The 16853-nt window shown below is 40.4% G+C and overlaps 1 protein-coding gene across 2 annotated transcripts in view; it reads left to right on the forward strand.

The window, feature by feature from the left end:
* The window catches only part of LOC120065216 (ubiquitin carboxyl-terminal hydrolase 4-like), a 33395-nt gene that overhangs the window by 8466 nt on the left and 8076 nt on the right, over window positions 1–16853 (forward strand). The window contains exons 6-20 of one of the 2 annotated variants that reach the window (XM_039016016.1): window positions 180–241; window positions 2416–2562; window positions 4229–4346; window positions 5894–6067; window positions 6316–6474; window positions 6591–6815; window positions 8817–8900; window positions 10493–10587; window positions 12202–12384; window positions 12556–12779; window positions 13004–13216; window positions 13416–13486; window positions 13625–13740; window positions 13871–14020; window positions 16594–16697. In XM_039016016.1, the coding sequence (XP_038871944.1) occupies window positions 180–241; window positions 2416–2562; window positions 4229–4346; window positions 5894–6067; window positions 6316–6474; window positions 6591–6815; window positions 8817–8900; window positions 10493–10587; window positions 12202–12384; window positions 12556–12779; window positions 13004–13216; window positions 13416–13486; window positions 13625–13740; window positions 13871–14020; window positions 16594–16697 (2125 nt within the window). The remainder of the gene's footprint in view (window positions 1–179; window positions 242–2415; window positions 2563–4228; window positions 4347–5893; window positions 6068–6315; window positions 6475–6590; window positions 6816–8816; window positions 8901–10492; window positions 10588–12201; window positions 12385–12555; window positions 12780–13003; window positions 13217–13415; window positions 13487–13624; window positions 13741–13870; window positions 14021–16593; window positions 16698–16853) is intronic. The other variant, XM_039016018.1, reaches the window with a different exon arrangement.

Genomic DNA, 16853 nt, shown 5'->3' on the forward strand with positions numbered 1-16853 from the left:
CCACTGTGTACGAACCCTGCATCAGTTTTTCCTCCCAACAGTTGAAATTGCACCAAGAGGTTGTTTTGCTCTCTGTTACATTATCCAGCAGCGATTAACTCTGATATTTGAGTATGTTATGACAGTTGTTGAAATCAGCTGGGTTCAGCACGGCTCTCACTAGTGTGATGCCCACACAGGTGCTCGTGATTGAATGCAAGAACGAGGACGGCACGTGGCCCAGACAAGCCTCCCATCCAAAGTAAGTCTATCGTTATATGGTTACCCATCCTCTATTCTAGGACTTTGACTAAGGTTGCAAAGCGACACTATATTACTGGATCTTTTGAAGTTCATCAGTAAACTACTAGAATTTTGTTATATTTCAAGGATTTTATGTTATCTAGCACAAGCTGTCTAGTGGCCGTTTTGGGTACTTCAGATTATCACAGGGGTCTGTAATATTATCTTTAGCCTTATTACATGTAAAATTTAAGAAATAATGAAGATTTTTAAATAAAAAAGAATAGAATGACCAAGCTGTAAACATTATCCTAAATATAAACCATCAACATAGTGAAACTCATTGGTGTTTTAATATGGGGGTTTCAGCATGAAATATCCTTACATTTTTTTTTTTACACACATTGTTTTTACAATGTCAATATGTATTTGTTTTCAATGTTTTGGCCTCAAACTGGTGACAGGTGTGAAAAGTAAATAGTTGGAATAGTTGCAGAGTTTATTGAAAATAATGCCATTGTTGATAATTTAATTATTAGGCTATTTTCTCTTGAACCATACTAGATACCGTCTTGAACCGTCTACTAGAAACTCATGGAAAATATCAGACAAAAAAAATGAATACTATATATGAATACATAAAAAATTAAAAAATCCAAGTATAAATTACGATAGATTGTCATAGATTTTCTGTTTATTACAAAATTTACAGAAGATTCCCGTAACTTTAGTAAATTACCGGTAGCTTTGCAACCCTACTTGTTGACTAAAATGGCTTAAATTGTCACATTTACTATTTTCTCTGTCTGTTAGGCTTGGGCGGTATACTGTATACCAGGGTATTTGGTAATAGCCACAAGATAGTTTCAACGGTATTGAAAAACCTTCTTTGAAGTGTTAATATTTGTAGCTACTTTTGAAGTAAATACCTGTAGTCAACTTGTGCAATATGTTAGGAGATAAAGCAGATCACGTTCTTTATTTTACCTGTCACATTATTTTACATTTACATGAAGCTTGCCATAGTTCCCCAGAACAGTTGAGCCAGTCATGTTTGTTTGTAAATAGCACAATGGGAGAAAGTGGGAGCAGGTGAGTCCAGCTGTGTATTGACAGGAGTTGCTATTTATATAGAAAGTGTTTTATTTACTTCAATAGTCTAATCAGGGATGTGCAACTATAGTTTTCCTTTGCAGAAAATACTTTAGGGCAACACATTTGGCAGATAGTAGCTTCATTTTCATCAGATGACAACCGAAGCGCAACAGTATTTGGCTGGCAGCCACCCAAAAAACAAGGTATTTTTTGCAAAAACTATGCATGACCATCATATTTCCAATGTTTTATCATAGAAAGAACGTAGCGGACTACATTTCCTAATGTTTTGCTGACAGAGAAAAGTAGGCTAACTACACCAAACAACACATCAGTCAGAGGAGCGCTGTCTGCTAATACAATGCCCATTCGTGAATTTTCTTCTGAGTGGAGAAGTGTAACGGAAGCACAAAATTTGTCTGATGCTGAGCAGAAATTACAATTAGAAGCATTTTAGATATATGTTTACAAAATGCAGCAATATATTTCTTATACACTTAATATTTTTTCCCTCGTGGAAAAAACACAGAATTCCCTTAAGTTTAACTTGCTAGTTATCAAAGTAAGTGACTTAATTAATAAGGTGACGGGGCATCAAATTGTGCTAGCTTTCTGCCATGTTTCAGAAGTCAACGCCCTTTTGGATGGGTTATCTGTACAGCTGGTGCTGCCATCTTGGTTTTCTGTGGGGTTTTTTTCTCTGTTCTCGGCCTGACTGCTCCCCACACACAGTCTCTCTCGTTCACATTTGTAAATGTGTAAAATAAATGTCCAAAATTACATTCAGAGCTGGATTGCCTGTCTTTGCCATTTGTTTATTTTAGTTTGCTCTTGTAAGCATATTTAGCTAGCAGCCTCCATGGAAATGAGCTTTTGTGCTAACTTTGTTAGCGTTCTGGTAAAAGACATCCAATGGGCTTTTTAGCAATTCAGGTGCCCCCTTGTGTTCTAAGGCGGTAATACCGTAATTCCTGGGATGAGAGAAAAACGATATGAAAATCTGGATACCGCCAACCCTAATGTTTGAGTGCAGAAAATAGTATATATCAAATAATGTGTCTGAAACTTTTCCAGTAAGTCTATGTTCATGTTATTCAGATCCAGTACGGCTACATCCAGGAATTTCACTACCTCTCCAAAGCTCTCTTCCAACTCGTCGGCAACCATCTCCTCAACAGTAACAAATGGGGACAGCAGCAGCAACTCTGGCTATACACTGAACAACAGCACCTCCTCTGGCAATAGGCAAGCAAACTGTGTTTTTATCACTATGCCACAATATGCAGTCAATGGGATATCACTAGCCAGTCAGACCAAGTCAATGGAGTCCCATTTACTCTACCGGTCAAAAGTTTTAGAACACCTACTCATTCAAGGGTTTTTCTTTATTTTTACTATTTTCTACATTGTATGAAATAACACATGGAATCATGTAGTAACCATATTTTATATTTGAGATTCTTCAAATAGCCCCCCTTTGCCTTGATGACAGCTTTGCACACTCTTGGCATTCTCTCAGCCAGCTTCACCTGGAAGGATTTTCCAACAGTCTTGGAGTTCCCACATATATGCTGAGCACTTGTTGGCTGCTTTTCCTTCACTCTGCGGTCCGACTCATCCCAACCCATCTCAGTTGGGTTGAGGTCGGGTGATTGTGGAGGCCAGGTCATCTGATGCAGCACTCCATGACTCTCCTTCTAGGTCAAATATCCCTTACACAGCCTGGAGGTGTGTTTTGGGTCATTGTCCTGTTGAAAAACAAATGATAGTCCCACTAAGCACAAACCAGATTTGATGGTGTATCGCTGCAGAATGCTGTGGTAGCCATGTTGGTTAAGTGTGCCTTGAATTCTAAATAAATCACCAACAGTGTCACCAGCAAAGCACCATCACACCTCCTCTATTCTTCACGGTGGGAACTACACATGCGGAGATCATCCATTCACCTACTCTGCATCTCACAAAGACACAGCGGTTGGAACCAAAAATCGCAAATTTGGACTCATCAGACCAAAGGACACATTTCCACCGGTCTAATTTCCATTGTTTGTGTTTCTTGGCACAAGCAAATCTCTTCTTCTTATTGGTGTCCTTTAGTTGTGGTTTCTTTGCAGCAATTCGACCATGAAGGCCTAATTCACGCAGTCTTCTCTGAACATTTGATGTTGACATGTGTCTGTTACCTGCACTCTGAAGCATTTATTTAGGCTTCAATTTCTGAGGCTGGTAACTGTAATGAACTTATCCTCTCCTGCAGAGGTAACTCTGGGTCTTCCATTCCTGTGGCGGTCCTCATGAAAGCCAGTTTCATTGCGCTTGATTGTTTTTGTGACTGTACTTGAAGAAACTTTCAAAGTTCTTGAAATGTTCCGTATTGACTGACCTTCATGTCTTAAGGTGATGATGGACTGTTGTTGCTTTTTCTCTTTTTTGAGCTGTTCTTGCCATAATATGGACTTGGTCTTTTACCAAATTGGGCTATCTTCTGTATAGGGCTATCTTCCTTGTCACAACACAACTGATTGGGTCAAACGCATTAAGAAGGAAAGAAATTGCACAAATAAACTTTTCTAAATTGAAATGCATTCCAGGTGAAGCTGGTTGAGAGAATGCCAAGAGTGTGCAAAGCTGTCCGCAAGGCAAAGGGTGGCTATTTTGAAGAGTCTCAAATATAAAATATATTTTGATTTGTTTAACACTTTTTTGGGGGTTACTACATGAATCCATGTGTTATTTCATAGTTTTGATGTCTTCACTATTATTCCACAATGTAGAAAATAGTAAAAAATAAAAGCCTTGAATGAGTAGGTGTTCTAAAACTTTTGACCGATAGTGTATGTTTTGGAATATTTGTACAATCCATTGATGTTTGACCTGTTAAACACTGGACTCACCCTTACTGTTTCTACAGATTGGGAGGTTATAATTCATACAGCTCCTCATACAACTACAGAGAGTCACCATCCCAACCTGGCCTCTGTGGTCTCAGTAACCTAGGCAACACCTGTTTCATGAACTCCGCTCTCCAGGTACCACACACACACACACACACACACAAGGTCTGTTTGCAAACTCACATTAGCATATACTGCACAAAGAATTCATATGGACTCCACAGCAAATATTGGGTACTGTAAAACTAAATTAAATTCAGTCCATAGCCGCCTGTGCCTTTTTTTAATAGCTGGGCAATGGCACGCAATTCAGCAAATAAAAGCCTTTATCAAATAAATAAACACCAGTCTAAATGAATTGTTTACTTGGTTTAATGTTTGTTTTGTTACATTAAATAATTCCGTAATGACACAAATTATGGCAATCATCCGTTATTATCTCCAGTAAGAAACTGCTGACAGCTGAGAACGGCTAGCTAACTGGCAAGCACAAAAACAGTAAACTTCTTCGGGAGTAAAGACACCACCCCCGAAACCTGACAGTGTGTAAATGCTAACACATTTAATGCAGGAAAGAAAGAAATGTATTAAAATGCTGGAATTAAACAAATCAAATTTTATGTCACATGCTTCGTAGACTAACAGTGAAGTGCTTACTTACAGGTTCATTTCCAACAATGCAGATTTAAAGATTAATAAAAAATATATAAATAGTCACACGAGAAACAGGTACACAGTGACTATCTTTGCTTATTTGAGCTGTTCTTGCCATAATATGGACTTGGTCTTTTACCAAATAGGGCTGTCTTCTGTATATCACTTCTACCTTGTCACAACACAACTGATTGGCTCAAACGCATTCAGAAGGAAAGAAATTCCACAAATTATCTTTTAACAAGGCACACCTGTTAATTGAAATGTACTCCAGGTGACTACCTCATGAAGCTGGTTGAGAGAATGCCAAGTGTGCAAAGCTGTCAAGGCAAAGGGTGGCTACATTGAAGAATCTCATATAAAATATATTTTGATTTGTTTAACACTTTTTTGGTTACTACATGATTCCATATGTGTTATTTTATAGTTTGTCTTCACTATTATTCTACAATGTAGAATATGGTAAATGTGAAGACAAACCCTTGAATGAGTTGGTGTGAGCAGGCAAGCAGAACTTCAAGACTTCCTTATTATTAGAGATTGCACATCAGCTGTTGTTAACAAAGAGACACATGCCCTCGAGTTTACGAGAAGCTGCCGTTCTGTCCTGCCGATGCATACAAAAACCAGCTAGATTTATGTTAACCGTGTCCTCGTTCAGCCACGACTCCGTGAAGCATAGGATATTACAGTTCTTCAGTTAACTATGCAAATGAGCGCCTGGCTCAAATAGAAGCCGGTCTCTAATAAGCTCCCGTTGGGATCAGTGATTTAAGCAAATTAACGCCTGGCTATTAATTTAAGTTTCAGGATATGTCTTGCTATAGAGCATATTTACCTTGTCTAAGACATCCAATTATCCCTTGTCTAAGACCGAGCTGTACTTACCTCTCTAAATCAGTTGATGGTGTGGAAGAACAGGCCACAGACTCAGGCTTAGACGGGCTCTTTGACTCACACACACACACACACCAAACAAAGTTTGAACTGTATATTTCCCCCTTATTCACCTCACTGTTTTGTTGCAGTGTCTGAGCAACGCGTGCCCTCTCACTGAGTACTTCCTGGATGACCAGTATGAGGCGGAGATCAACCGGGAAAATCCATTAGGAATGAGGGGGGAGATCGCAGAGGCCTACGCAGACCTGGTCAAGCAGATGTGGCTTAGCCGCAGCAGCTATGTGGCTCCCCGCACCTTTAAAGTGAGCATCACCATTGATATATGAGACTGAATTTCTATAGGTTACTGCAATGTAGTGCACCTTCCTCATCCTATTTTTGACCAGTAGATTTTCCAATTCAGTCAGTTACCAGTAGATTTATCCTATAGTCAGCTACTAATTTACCAACTCATTGCAGACAGCAATGAGCATCATAATTACTTTAACACGTGTGATTAACAAGCTGCACAGTCTGCTAACCTCCACCCTGTGTTCCCCCTCTATCTCAGACCCAAGTGGGTCGCTTCGCCCCCCAGTTTTCAGGGTACCAGCAGCAGGACTCTCAGGAGTTGCTGGCCTTCCTGATGGACGGGCTCCACGAAGACCTGAACCGCGTTAAAAAGAAGCCTTACCTGGCCCTGCAAGATGCAGGGGGGCGGCCAGACGAGGTACACATACACACAATCTTGGTGATGCTAGAAAGGAGGATTTCCCATAGCATTGTCATTAAGTCCTATTATGTTTGTGATAATCTCTTAAAAAAAATGTTTTTTCTGAATGACAGATTGTAGCTAAGGAAGCATGGACTAATCATCGCCTGCGCAATGACTCAGTCATCGTGGACATATTCCATGGCCTGTTCAAATCCACTCTGGTGTGTCCAGAGTGTGCCAAGATCTCTGTGACTTTTGACCCATTCTGCTACCTCACACTCCCTCTGCCCATGAAGAAGGACCGCACTATGGAGGTGTTCTTGGTCCGCATCGACCCCCAGTCCAGACCCACGCAGGTAACATACATATACACACACACACACACTGGATGGGTGCTGCGTTTCCCCCTCAATGTAGTTACACTGTCATTATAACAATCTTTTTTTTTTTTATTAAGGATTTCACAACAACAACGAAAAAAACAAGACAGAGTAATATAAAACCAGACAATGATATCAGACACACCAAAAACAAGAGAGAACTAATAGATAATAAATAATAGCACCACTGCTATACCCCATTATATACTGACTTTAGATACAGTTCACCTGTTAAGGTCCATTTGATCAAGCAATGAAAGGGGCCCCAAGTATATTCAAAGTAGTTTATCCAGAAGCGAGTAAGAAACTCTCTCATAGCTAGCCAGCTGTGCTATGGTACTGGCCCGTTCATCAAAGGGAGGGGGATCTTGTTTCTTCCAATGCCTTAAGAGTAAGCGCTTAGCTGTTGTGATGGCCAGGATAAGCCATCTCTTTTCAAAGGAAGTGAAAACATAGGCTCAACAGCTGAAGATGAGGACTAACATATACAGTTTTACTGTGATCAGGAACTTTCTTAATAACCTCAATCAACTTGTATATTATTCCACCAATCTCTTAGCACTGGACATGACCAGAGTATATGTGTATTAGAGGCATCATCACCTTTACATCTCCAACATCGGTCTTCTGGAATTAACTCTGTGGAGTCCAATTGAAGAGATGTGTTTACCATTTCTTTATACATAGTATTCAAATTAGTCAAGCATGATTTCCACTCTTCGTGGGATATATGTAGAGCCAAATATTTTGCCCATTTGTACTTTAGTCTTATTTAAAGGATCAGACAATTGCTCCTGTAGCAGATTATAAATTATTTATTTTATCGGGCTGGCTATGGGACAGGTAAGGGTGCTTCCCAACCATTTTGACAATTACCTTCGTAGCTGGAGGTGTCTCCAATATTCATTATGTGGCAGTTTATATTTCTCTGTAATTTGGGTGAAGCTTAAGAGTTGCTTAGAATGCTCATCAAATAGATCTAACAGATCATTTATTCTGTACCTCAAAAATGTATTACATCCAATTAGGATAATCTTTTTGTGCCACAGAGGAGATTTATAAAGGTCCCTTTTTATCTTACCCCACAAGGTTCTAGTGTTTGTAACAGTGGGGTGATTGTTCAGTTGTGGTCTTACTTTGCCAAAAATTCCAAGCCAGGTCAAAATCTGGTACCAGCCTGGTTTAGCCCCTCCCTTCCAACATGGCAACCAAATACTGATATGTTTGACATTGATAGCCCAGTAGTACTTCCTGAAGTTATGGAGACCAGGTCCACCTTTTTTGGTGGAAGACTGACTTATATAAAAAAATATATGTTTTATACCTAAACTGCTGAGTTACGCCAAAGAAAATCTAGAACATGCCTGTAAATATCTTCAATGTAATAATCTGGGATATATATAGGGAGATGAGGTAGAGGATAATATATTACAGGTGCCAGCATCATGTTAATAGAATACATTTTACCCCATAATGAAATGTATATATTTGACCATCTAGCAAAGTCCTTCATTTTTAGAAGAAAGGGTTTCATATTCTCTCCAACAATATAGTTTCTAAGTGACCCCAAACTTTTGAACGGTAGTGTACATTTCATAATAATATTCTTAAGCAAGCCTCAGACAAAACATTCATTAGTTTAAACCTGGGCTAGTTGAATTTCATTAAAATATAGTGTTAGTGTATGGTTAATGTTCTGAGGTGCCCCTATTGTGTTTCTGTTTTCGTGATGAGGTCTGCAAAATAAATAAGATATTTGCGTATACTCATTGAATCATTGAGGTGGTTCTCAAAACCAGACCAGTTTTTTAATGGGGACCTAGAAGCAGATTGGTCTTTGTACATACTGCCGTGACGCCTTCGATTTCAGAGTGGACCGCGGTTCACCGACGGAGGTCATACCATCTATGTGTCTAAGTCAAAATATTTGTCTCCATCCTTCTCTTCCTCTGCATCTCTTTTTTTTCTCATCTCCAGTACCGAGTGGTGGTCCCCAAGCTTGGCTTAGTGACAGACCTGTGCAGCGCCTTGTCCCGGCTTTCTGGAATACTTGCTGAGAATGTGAGAGCTTTACCCTTTATGTGCTGCTAGCTGAATAAGGGCCATTGTACTTTTAGACCCTCTTTTTACAGTCCCTGCCTGGCATTTGCACACATCCTTTATGGTTGTGTGCTCATGATTACATTTTTGTTGTGACTTGATAGGATTAAAACTATCGGTCAGTAGGCTTGGCGATACTCTGGCATATATTTTGAAATTTCAATACAGTAAAAAAATAAAAATAGGGGGATTTGGGGCATCCACGTGTCAAGATCAAGCTTCTTGGTTACAGCAGAGACATTCTAGCCTGAGTACCAGTCTCTTTAGCGAACAGAGACTGGCCTTTCTGCCATCTTCAAATATCTTCTATCATTAATGAGCTCGAGGAGATCAGAGGAGTTGATCCTGATTCGATAACCCTCAGCTATTCTCCAATCACAATGATTATCCAAATATTTGGACTATATCACTTCTTTTTTTTTTACTCCACAGAACAGAGGTATCAGGTTTGCTAAGCAACCGTGTTTTGTTTGTCCACACAGCACGTCTAAATTCTGAAACTAAGGGTGCTTTCGTAAATTCACTCTGGCTATCTACTCCGATTTCAGAGCACTCTCGTCTGAGTTGTCAGAGTGCAGAATAACTGATGAATTTACGAACGCTCAACACCTGTTGAATATGGCCGGTGTCAGTAAACGTTGGCAAAAAATCGTAATGAATTTTTTTGCAGCACCACAGCTACAGTCCCTAATGCTATGGATAACATGAAAACAGCTTAACCAGCTCTGCTAGGGCAAGTAAAATTGGCAGAGTGAGGTGTTTGGAAGTAGCTAGCCAACATTAGCCAGCTAGCTTGGGTGCTTGACTCTCTTTGTGGGGTCAGAACTCTCGGATCAACCCTATCAACCCTTCTCCTCGGCCAGAGCATCCAGTGTGCGCTCTGAACGCTCCGAGAGCGAAACACTCTGAATTTACGAATGGACAATCTGACAACACTCTTAAATTTACAAACGCCCAGAGCGCACTCTAGCACTCCAGATTGAATTTACGAACAATCTAAATACATATTGCAATTCCAACCACAAAACCTATTTGCATTGATTTAAAGCCTCAAAATACAACGTCTTGCCTATCTAACAGCTAAATTTTTGTTTTGGACATTGTTATAATTCTAATTATATTTTTAAGGTTCCACATGTTGCCATGGAAAATATTAATGTTATTTCTAACAACCAATGAGCAACTCTGCCGTATATCCAGCTGCATATTGAATGTTGTGATTGCCGAAATGCCAGTCTCTTTGGCAATGGCATGGAGTGGCAAGGAGTGGAACGTTAGCTAAAGACTGGTGCCCAAACTAAAGAAATTCACACACCAAAAAAAAAAAGATAGCTTCTGGTAATACTGTATACCCCAGTATAGTACAGAAACGGTATGAAAATGTGGATACCACCCAACCCTATCGGCCAGTAAATGTGTAGATTAGGTTACAATTAGTTAATGCTTTGTAGCCTTTTTTTCAATTGTGAGGATAACATTTTGTGCCACTGACGGGTCTGATAAAGAGACTCCAGTTGAGAGGAAACCATAAATGCACCCTCCTGTCTTCCTAGATGGTGGTGGCTGATGTTTACAATCACCGGTTCCACAAGATCTACAGACGAGACGACGGACTTAACCAAATCATGGAGAAAGATGACATATTTGTGTAAGCCTGGTCTCTAATCTTGCACTGGAAGATAACATATTGAACAGTGGTTGGGTATGAGCAGACGTCAAACAGTATCTTTATTGTCCCAGGGAAATTAGTTTACAGAATAACCACTTACAGTGCCTTTAAAGTATTCACACCCCTTGACCTTTTAACGTTTTGTTGTTACAGCCTGAATTTAAAAAGGATTAAATTGAGATGTGTCGTTAAGGGCTACACAGATAATACCCAATAATGTCAATGTGGAATTTTGTTTTTACATATGTTTACAAATTAATTAAATGCTGAAATGTCTTGAGTGAATAATTATTCAACCCCTTTGTTATGCAAGCCAAAATAAGTTCAGGAGTAAAAATTTGCATGGACTCATTGTGTGAGCAATAATAGTGTTTAACATGACTTTTGAATGACTGCCTCATCTCTGTACCCCACACATACAATTGTCTGTAAGGTCCCTCAGTCGAGCAGTGAATTTCAACCACAAAGACCAGGGAGGTTTTCCAATGCTTCACAAAGAAGAGCACCTATTGGTAGATGGGTAAAAAAAACAAAAAAGCAGACATTGAATATCCCTTTGAGCATGGTGAAGTTATTAATTACGCTTTGGATGGTGTGTCAATACACCCAGTCACTACAAAGATACAGGTGTCCTTCCTAACTTCGTTGCCGGAGAGGAAGGAAACCCCTCAAGGATTTCACCATGAGGCCAATTAAAACAGTTACAGAGTTGAATGGCTATGATTAGGAGAAAACTGAGGATGGATCAACATTTTAATTACTCCACAAAACTAACCTAAATTACAGTGTGAAAAGAAGGAAGTGTTTTCAATAATGCACTAAAGTAAAAATGTGGCAAAGAAATTAACTTGATGGCCTGAATACACAACAGCATACCACTCTCTTTTATATTTTCAGGCATGGTGGTGGCTGCATCATGTTATGGGTATGCTTGTCAGGAAGTTCTTTATGATAAAAAGAAACGGAATAGAGCTAAGCAGAGGCAAAATCCTAGAGGAAAACTGGGAGACAAATTCACCTTTCCGCACGACGGTAACCTAAAACACAAGGCCAAATATATGCTGGAGTTGTTTACAAAGACGACATTGCATGTTCCTGAGTGGCCTAGTTACAGTTTTAACTTAAATCTATGGCAAGACTTTAAAATGTCTGTCTAGCAAAAACTAACTTGACAGACCTTGAAGAGCTAAAAAAAATAATAATGTGCATATTTATTACAATTCAGGTGTGGAAAGCTTTTAGTCTTTCTGGGTATCGCTGCCAAATGTGATTCTAACATGTAATAACTCAGAGGTGTGAATACTTAAGTAAATTAGATATTTCTGTATTTCATTTTCAATAAATTTGCCAAATTTTTTTCAAAACATTTGTGCTTTGTCATTTTGGGGTATGGTGTGTAGATGGGTGAGGAAAATGTGTTTTTATCCATTTTGGATTCAGGCTGTAACACAACAAAATGTGGAATAAGTCTAGAGGTATGAATACTTTCTGGAGGCACTGTACAGTATCCACCACAGATACAAAATGTGTTAAAATCATAAAAAGGAACACCCTAAGTGTGCTACTGTATCATTCTCCATGTTTGTGGTCCAGGTATGAGGTGGCGGAGGAGGACAGGGAGAGGATGAACCTGCCTGTGTACTTCAGAGAGCGCCACTCCAAACACACAGGCGGCTCCACGGGTACCATGCTGTTCGGCCAGCCCCTCCTCATCACTGTTCCCCGGCAGAACCTGGCCGCTGACATGCTCTACGAGAAGGTGCTGGAGAGGATTGGGTGGGTACGCTGTCTGTCTGTGGGCCTGCTTTTGTTTCCACTTCTGCTCATATGTACGGTATGCAGCACATAGACATGAGATATTGAACATGTACTTAGTGTGCTAAATGTGGGAATAGCACATGGCAAAAGGTTAACTTGCGATATTTACCCACTGTTTTCCCGTTCCAGGCGCTATGTGAATCGCGCTCAGAGCTCCACCGGTGAGGGGAGGGCGAACGCCTCTGCCTCCTCGGCCAGCTGCAGCCTGGCAGCTGAGTGCTCCGCAACATCCTCCAATCACAACACTGCAGGGAGTGGTAGCCCCCTGTCAGAAGGGGCGTCCTGCAGCTCCAGCAACGGCAGCAACCACTCCGGGACCTCCAACAGGTCCAACGGGAATGGTGTGTGTGAGGGTAAGCAACAACATGGATTAGAGTGCTCCAGCAGCAGTAAAGGCAGCACAGTTATTTACATCTCGTACACCTATTGGTTTCTTTATTATCCCATGATAAATTGTGTACTAAGCACATTTTAGTTTTGCTTTCATGTAGAAGTGCAATACTTCATTGCCACAGGCTGACATGGCTTGTGTGAATCCGATATTGGGATTTCAGACGTGTGTGTGTGTTGGTTCCAGGTGAGGAGGAGGCCATGGATCACCAGGTGAGCCCGGAGCCAGAGAACGGACAGTCGGGGGAGGAAGAGGAAGCCTCAGACCTGGAGAATGGCCCTAAAACCAAACAGTGCTCCAGCACCCCGACCAAACTCTTCTCCTTCAGCATGGTCAACTCCTACGGAACGGCCAACATCAGTCCACTGCCATGTGACGGAAACTTCCTCAAACTCAATAGTTAGTATTCAGTCTCGCCTCTGGCTTTTCAGTGTTTTGACCAGTTACAAGAGGAGAAAATGTCTTGAAATAAATGTTTTAAACTTTTTTCGCAATGTTTTTAGTTAGTCAGGTGGTTAAAATATGTTGGTTGAGTTGCCATTAGAAAACCGGCTTTCGATGTGTGTAGAGGGCTGACCAAACCTAATCTCCTCCATAGCACATTCCACAGTGGCGATTGACTGGGACTCGGACACAAAGAAACTGTGTTACGACGATCAGGAAGCAGAGGTCAGTACAGTTTCAGTTGACTTGAATAGGTTGACCTAAAGCCCTTTTATTAATGTCAAAATTTGGATGCCAGTCTATGTCTATACAGTGTGTATCTGTCTGTGTGACTCAGTCCTCTATCCTCTGTGTGTACTGTAGGCCTATGAGAAGCACGAGAGCATGCTGCAGGCCCAGAAGAAGAAAGCCACAGTGGCTCTGAGGGAATGCATGGAGCTCTTCACCACCATGGAGACGCTAGGAGAGCATGACCCATGGTGAGACCAGGCGCAAGAGAAACAGGCCTTCATTACTCTACTCACTAAATCATTGAAACCACTACTTTGTTGTTTTGTGTGTTTTTGTCTGTTTCACTGATATCAACGATGCCTCACCTTGTCCTAACAGGTATTGCCCCACCTGTAAGAAGCACCAACAAGCCACAAAGAAGTTTGACTTGTGGTCGTTGCCTCGCATCCTGGTGGTCCACCTAAAGCGTTTCTCCTACAACCGCTGCTGGAGGGACAAGCTGGACACTGTGGTGGACTTCCCTGTCAGGTACAGACAGCACTATGCCAAGAGGTGGAACTGTTCTGACAGATACGTGTCCTCTTTTAGTTTAGTTTATTTGCACACATAGAAAGAGTTTGTAACAGTAAAAGTCCAGCTACTGGGGATGTAGAACTGTGATGTACAGTAGGTGCCTCTTTTAGAGTTTTTTTCAAACAATGACAGGGATAGCTTGGCAAAATCAGTTGGGAGTGAGTGTCGGATCATAGAGCCTCTGTAGGTAATTCAGAATTGGTTGTTCTTGAATGTGGGTGACGTAGATGTTGTCTGTTTCTTGTTGAGTACTTATTGAATTTATATGTGGTGGTGAATTAGAAGAAAGAGGGTAAAACTGATTTTAAACAGCTGTAAAAAATAAAAAAATGGAGCAACTTTTAAGAATTAATTTTATAAATATTCAGGAGTTCTCATTTTTTTAAAGTCATGTGCAGTATGGTCTAGGGAGGGGCATAAGTAATCGAGTATTCGAACCAAGTCAAAACTCAATTTTTACCAGATAAAAAAAAAAAAAATACTGAACCTATTTGGTCAATGTTGTCTTGAAGACAACTTTAATTTGCTTTGACTCTAGTGTCCCATTTGTACATGTGTGTTTGCGGGACACAACAAAAAGTAAGCCCAGCATCACAAAGTTCTGCTCCCTAAATTCACTTTCCCCTCCATGTCCGACTCACTCAATCGTGTTCCGAATGCTGCCTACACATGCGTGCTGTGTGCGCTTACAGAAATAAATGCCTATAACAATGTATCTAACTGATGGGATACACAAGCTACATTCCTTGCTAAATTATGACAGTTTTATCACAAATTCAAAATGGACTGGTTGACTGAAGTAGGGAAATATGTGTTCCAACATGGGGATGAATTATGATTGTATCAGTTTTGGAATAATTGCACCCCCCCCCCTAAAAATAAAGGTTCCACAATAAAAACAATCAAAAACATTAGTTTGATAAAGACTGAGCATATTTTCATCAGAATCATTAAGCCTGGGCCTACTCACCAAGCAGATGTCCTGGCCATAATTCATTCCCATGCAGTGTTCAATGTAGAATTATTCATCTATTTAGAAATTCCAAGGAACAGGCATAATAAACTCAACTGAATGTCTGTATCGAAAAGAAGACAGATTTTGGTTTGTAACCCTGACAAATGTCTTTTAACTTGCCGTTTCAAATGATCACTCTTTGAGAAAAACTATTCCAGACCCGAGATCCGAATCACTTCGCACTATTTTATTCTGTTATACGTGTTTTTGTTTTTTTCCAAGTACGCAGATAAAAAAATCTGCCCTGTACTCGAACAGTCAAAAAAGGTAAAATGCCAATCCCTAGAATGGTCTCTAAAACCGGCAGATATTATTATTCTTAGAGTGTTTCTGCAGGTGACCGATTGATAGTAGTTTGGTATGGTGTGCTGGCCCATATAATGTTAAGTAACTGATGAACAGGAAGAGACAGAGAAGTGCTTCTGTTTATGAGATATCTAATTTTGCCAAGTATCCCTGCATTTTTGCTGATCTTGGAGGTTGTCTTTGTGTTTCCATGACAATTCATTAATCAAAACACCAAGAATGCGTGTTGTATTGGCTGGATCAACAGGTATATTATCAAAATGGACACCTATATAGTCTCTCTTGTATTTTCTGTTCTTTGGACCAGATAGTAAAACATTTGTTTGTTTTAGATTCAGTGATAATTTGTTGATTTTTAAACCACTCTTTTTCATGAATTATTCACATTAAGATGGGACATGCTCTTTATTTTTTGTACTTTGAGAGGTGAAATTATGAAAGCATCCTTTTGATTTTGTAGTCAACTTTTATGGACCCACGGTATTGACAGTTTTTACATTAGAGGGTACTGGTTTGCTAGATATGTCAGAAAAAGGTCTTTGTCCATTTTGAGGAAATCATGGTCACATATTTGTGAAGTGTGTCTAAACTGTCAGGGAAATTGACGTCACACTCCAACAGACAAAGAGCATATATGGTTATAATTACATCCGGTAATAACTGCTCACAAGGAAATTTCACAATCACAAAAAAGCCCTTTCAACTAAACCAGTTTTTTTTAAATGTATTTTCCATTAGCAGAATACCCAAGTTATTGCCAAGGTGGTGACATGAAGCCAGTGGAATGCTGTGCCGTGGTATAAAAGCAACCTGTGTGGAGGTTGTCTCGCTGAATGCCTGGGAGCCTCCCTGTGTTCACTGACCTCTACTGAGTCACATTATCCAGCAAGAAGTAGAACTAAATGTTGCTGACATAGACAACCACTGCTGCGTCCAAGAACTTGACTCATGCTTACTGAGGTTTGAGACCGACAGAGCCATCTGTTGTACCTCACCCCTCTCACCATCATATCAGCGGTAGTACTGGCTGACCATCATCCCCCCCACACTGGGTTCAGTGCTGATGACATGTCCAATATGAATCACATTTGATATAATAAAAAATGGCTTTCTGTACAGCCCTGTGCTTATGTTTCTAGCTGTCAGTTATTGTCTATGGGTATAAAAGGCAGGTTTTGCTGATGACATGTCTTCTCTCTCCACACAGGGATCTGAACATGTCTGAGTTTGTGTGCGACCCCAAGGCCGGCCCCTATGTTTATGACCTCATAGCAGTCTCCAACCACTATGGAGGAATGGGAGGAGGCCACTGTGAGTAATGTTTGCCTCTGCTAGCAACACCCCGGTCAGGTCCATCCTTATTGCAGACCTAGATAATGAGATACACAGTACACACACCCTACCCCACCCACATTAATGACACAATCAGCTCTCACTTTGTTACATTTCAAATCACTGTTTACCTGG

This window comes from Salvelinus namaycush, chromosome 20 (genome assembly GCF_016432855.1).
Source record: "Salvelinus namaycush isolate Seneca chromosome 20, SaNama_1.0, whole genome shotgun sequence".
NCBI lineage: Eukaryota > Metazoa > Chordata > Actinopteri > Salmoniformes > Salmonidae > Salvelinus > Salvelinus namaycush.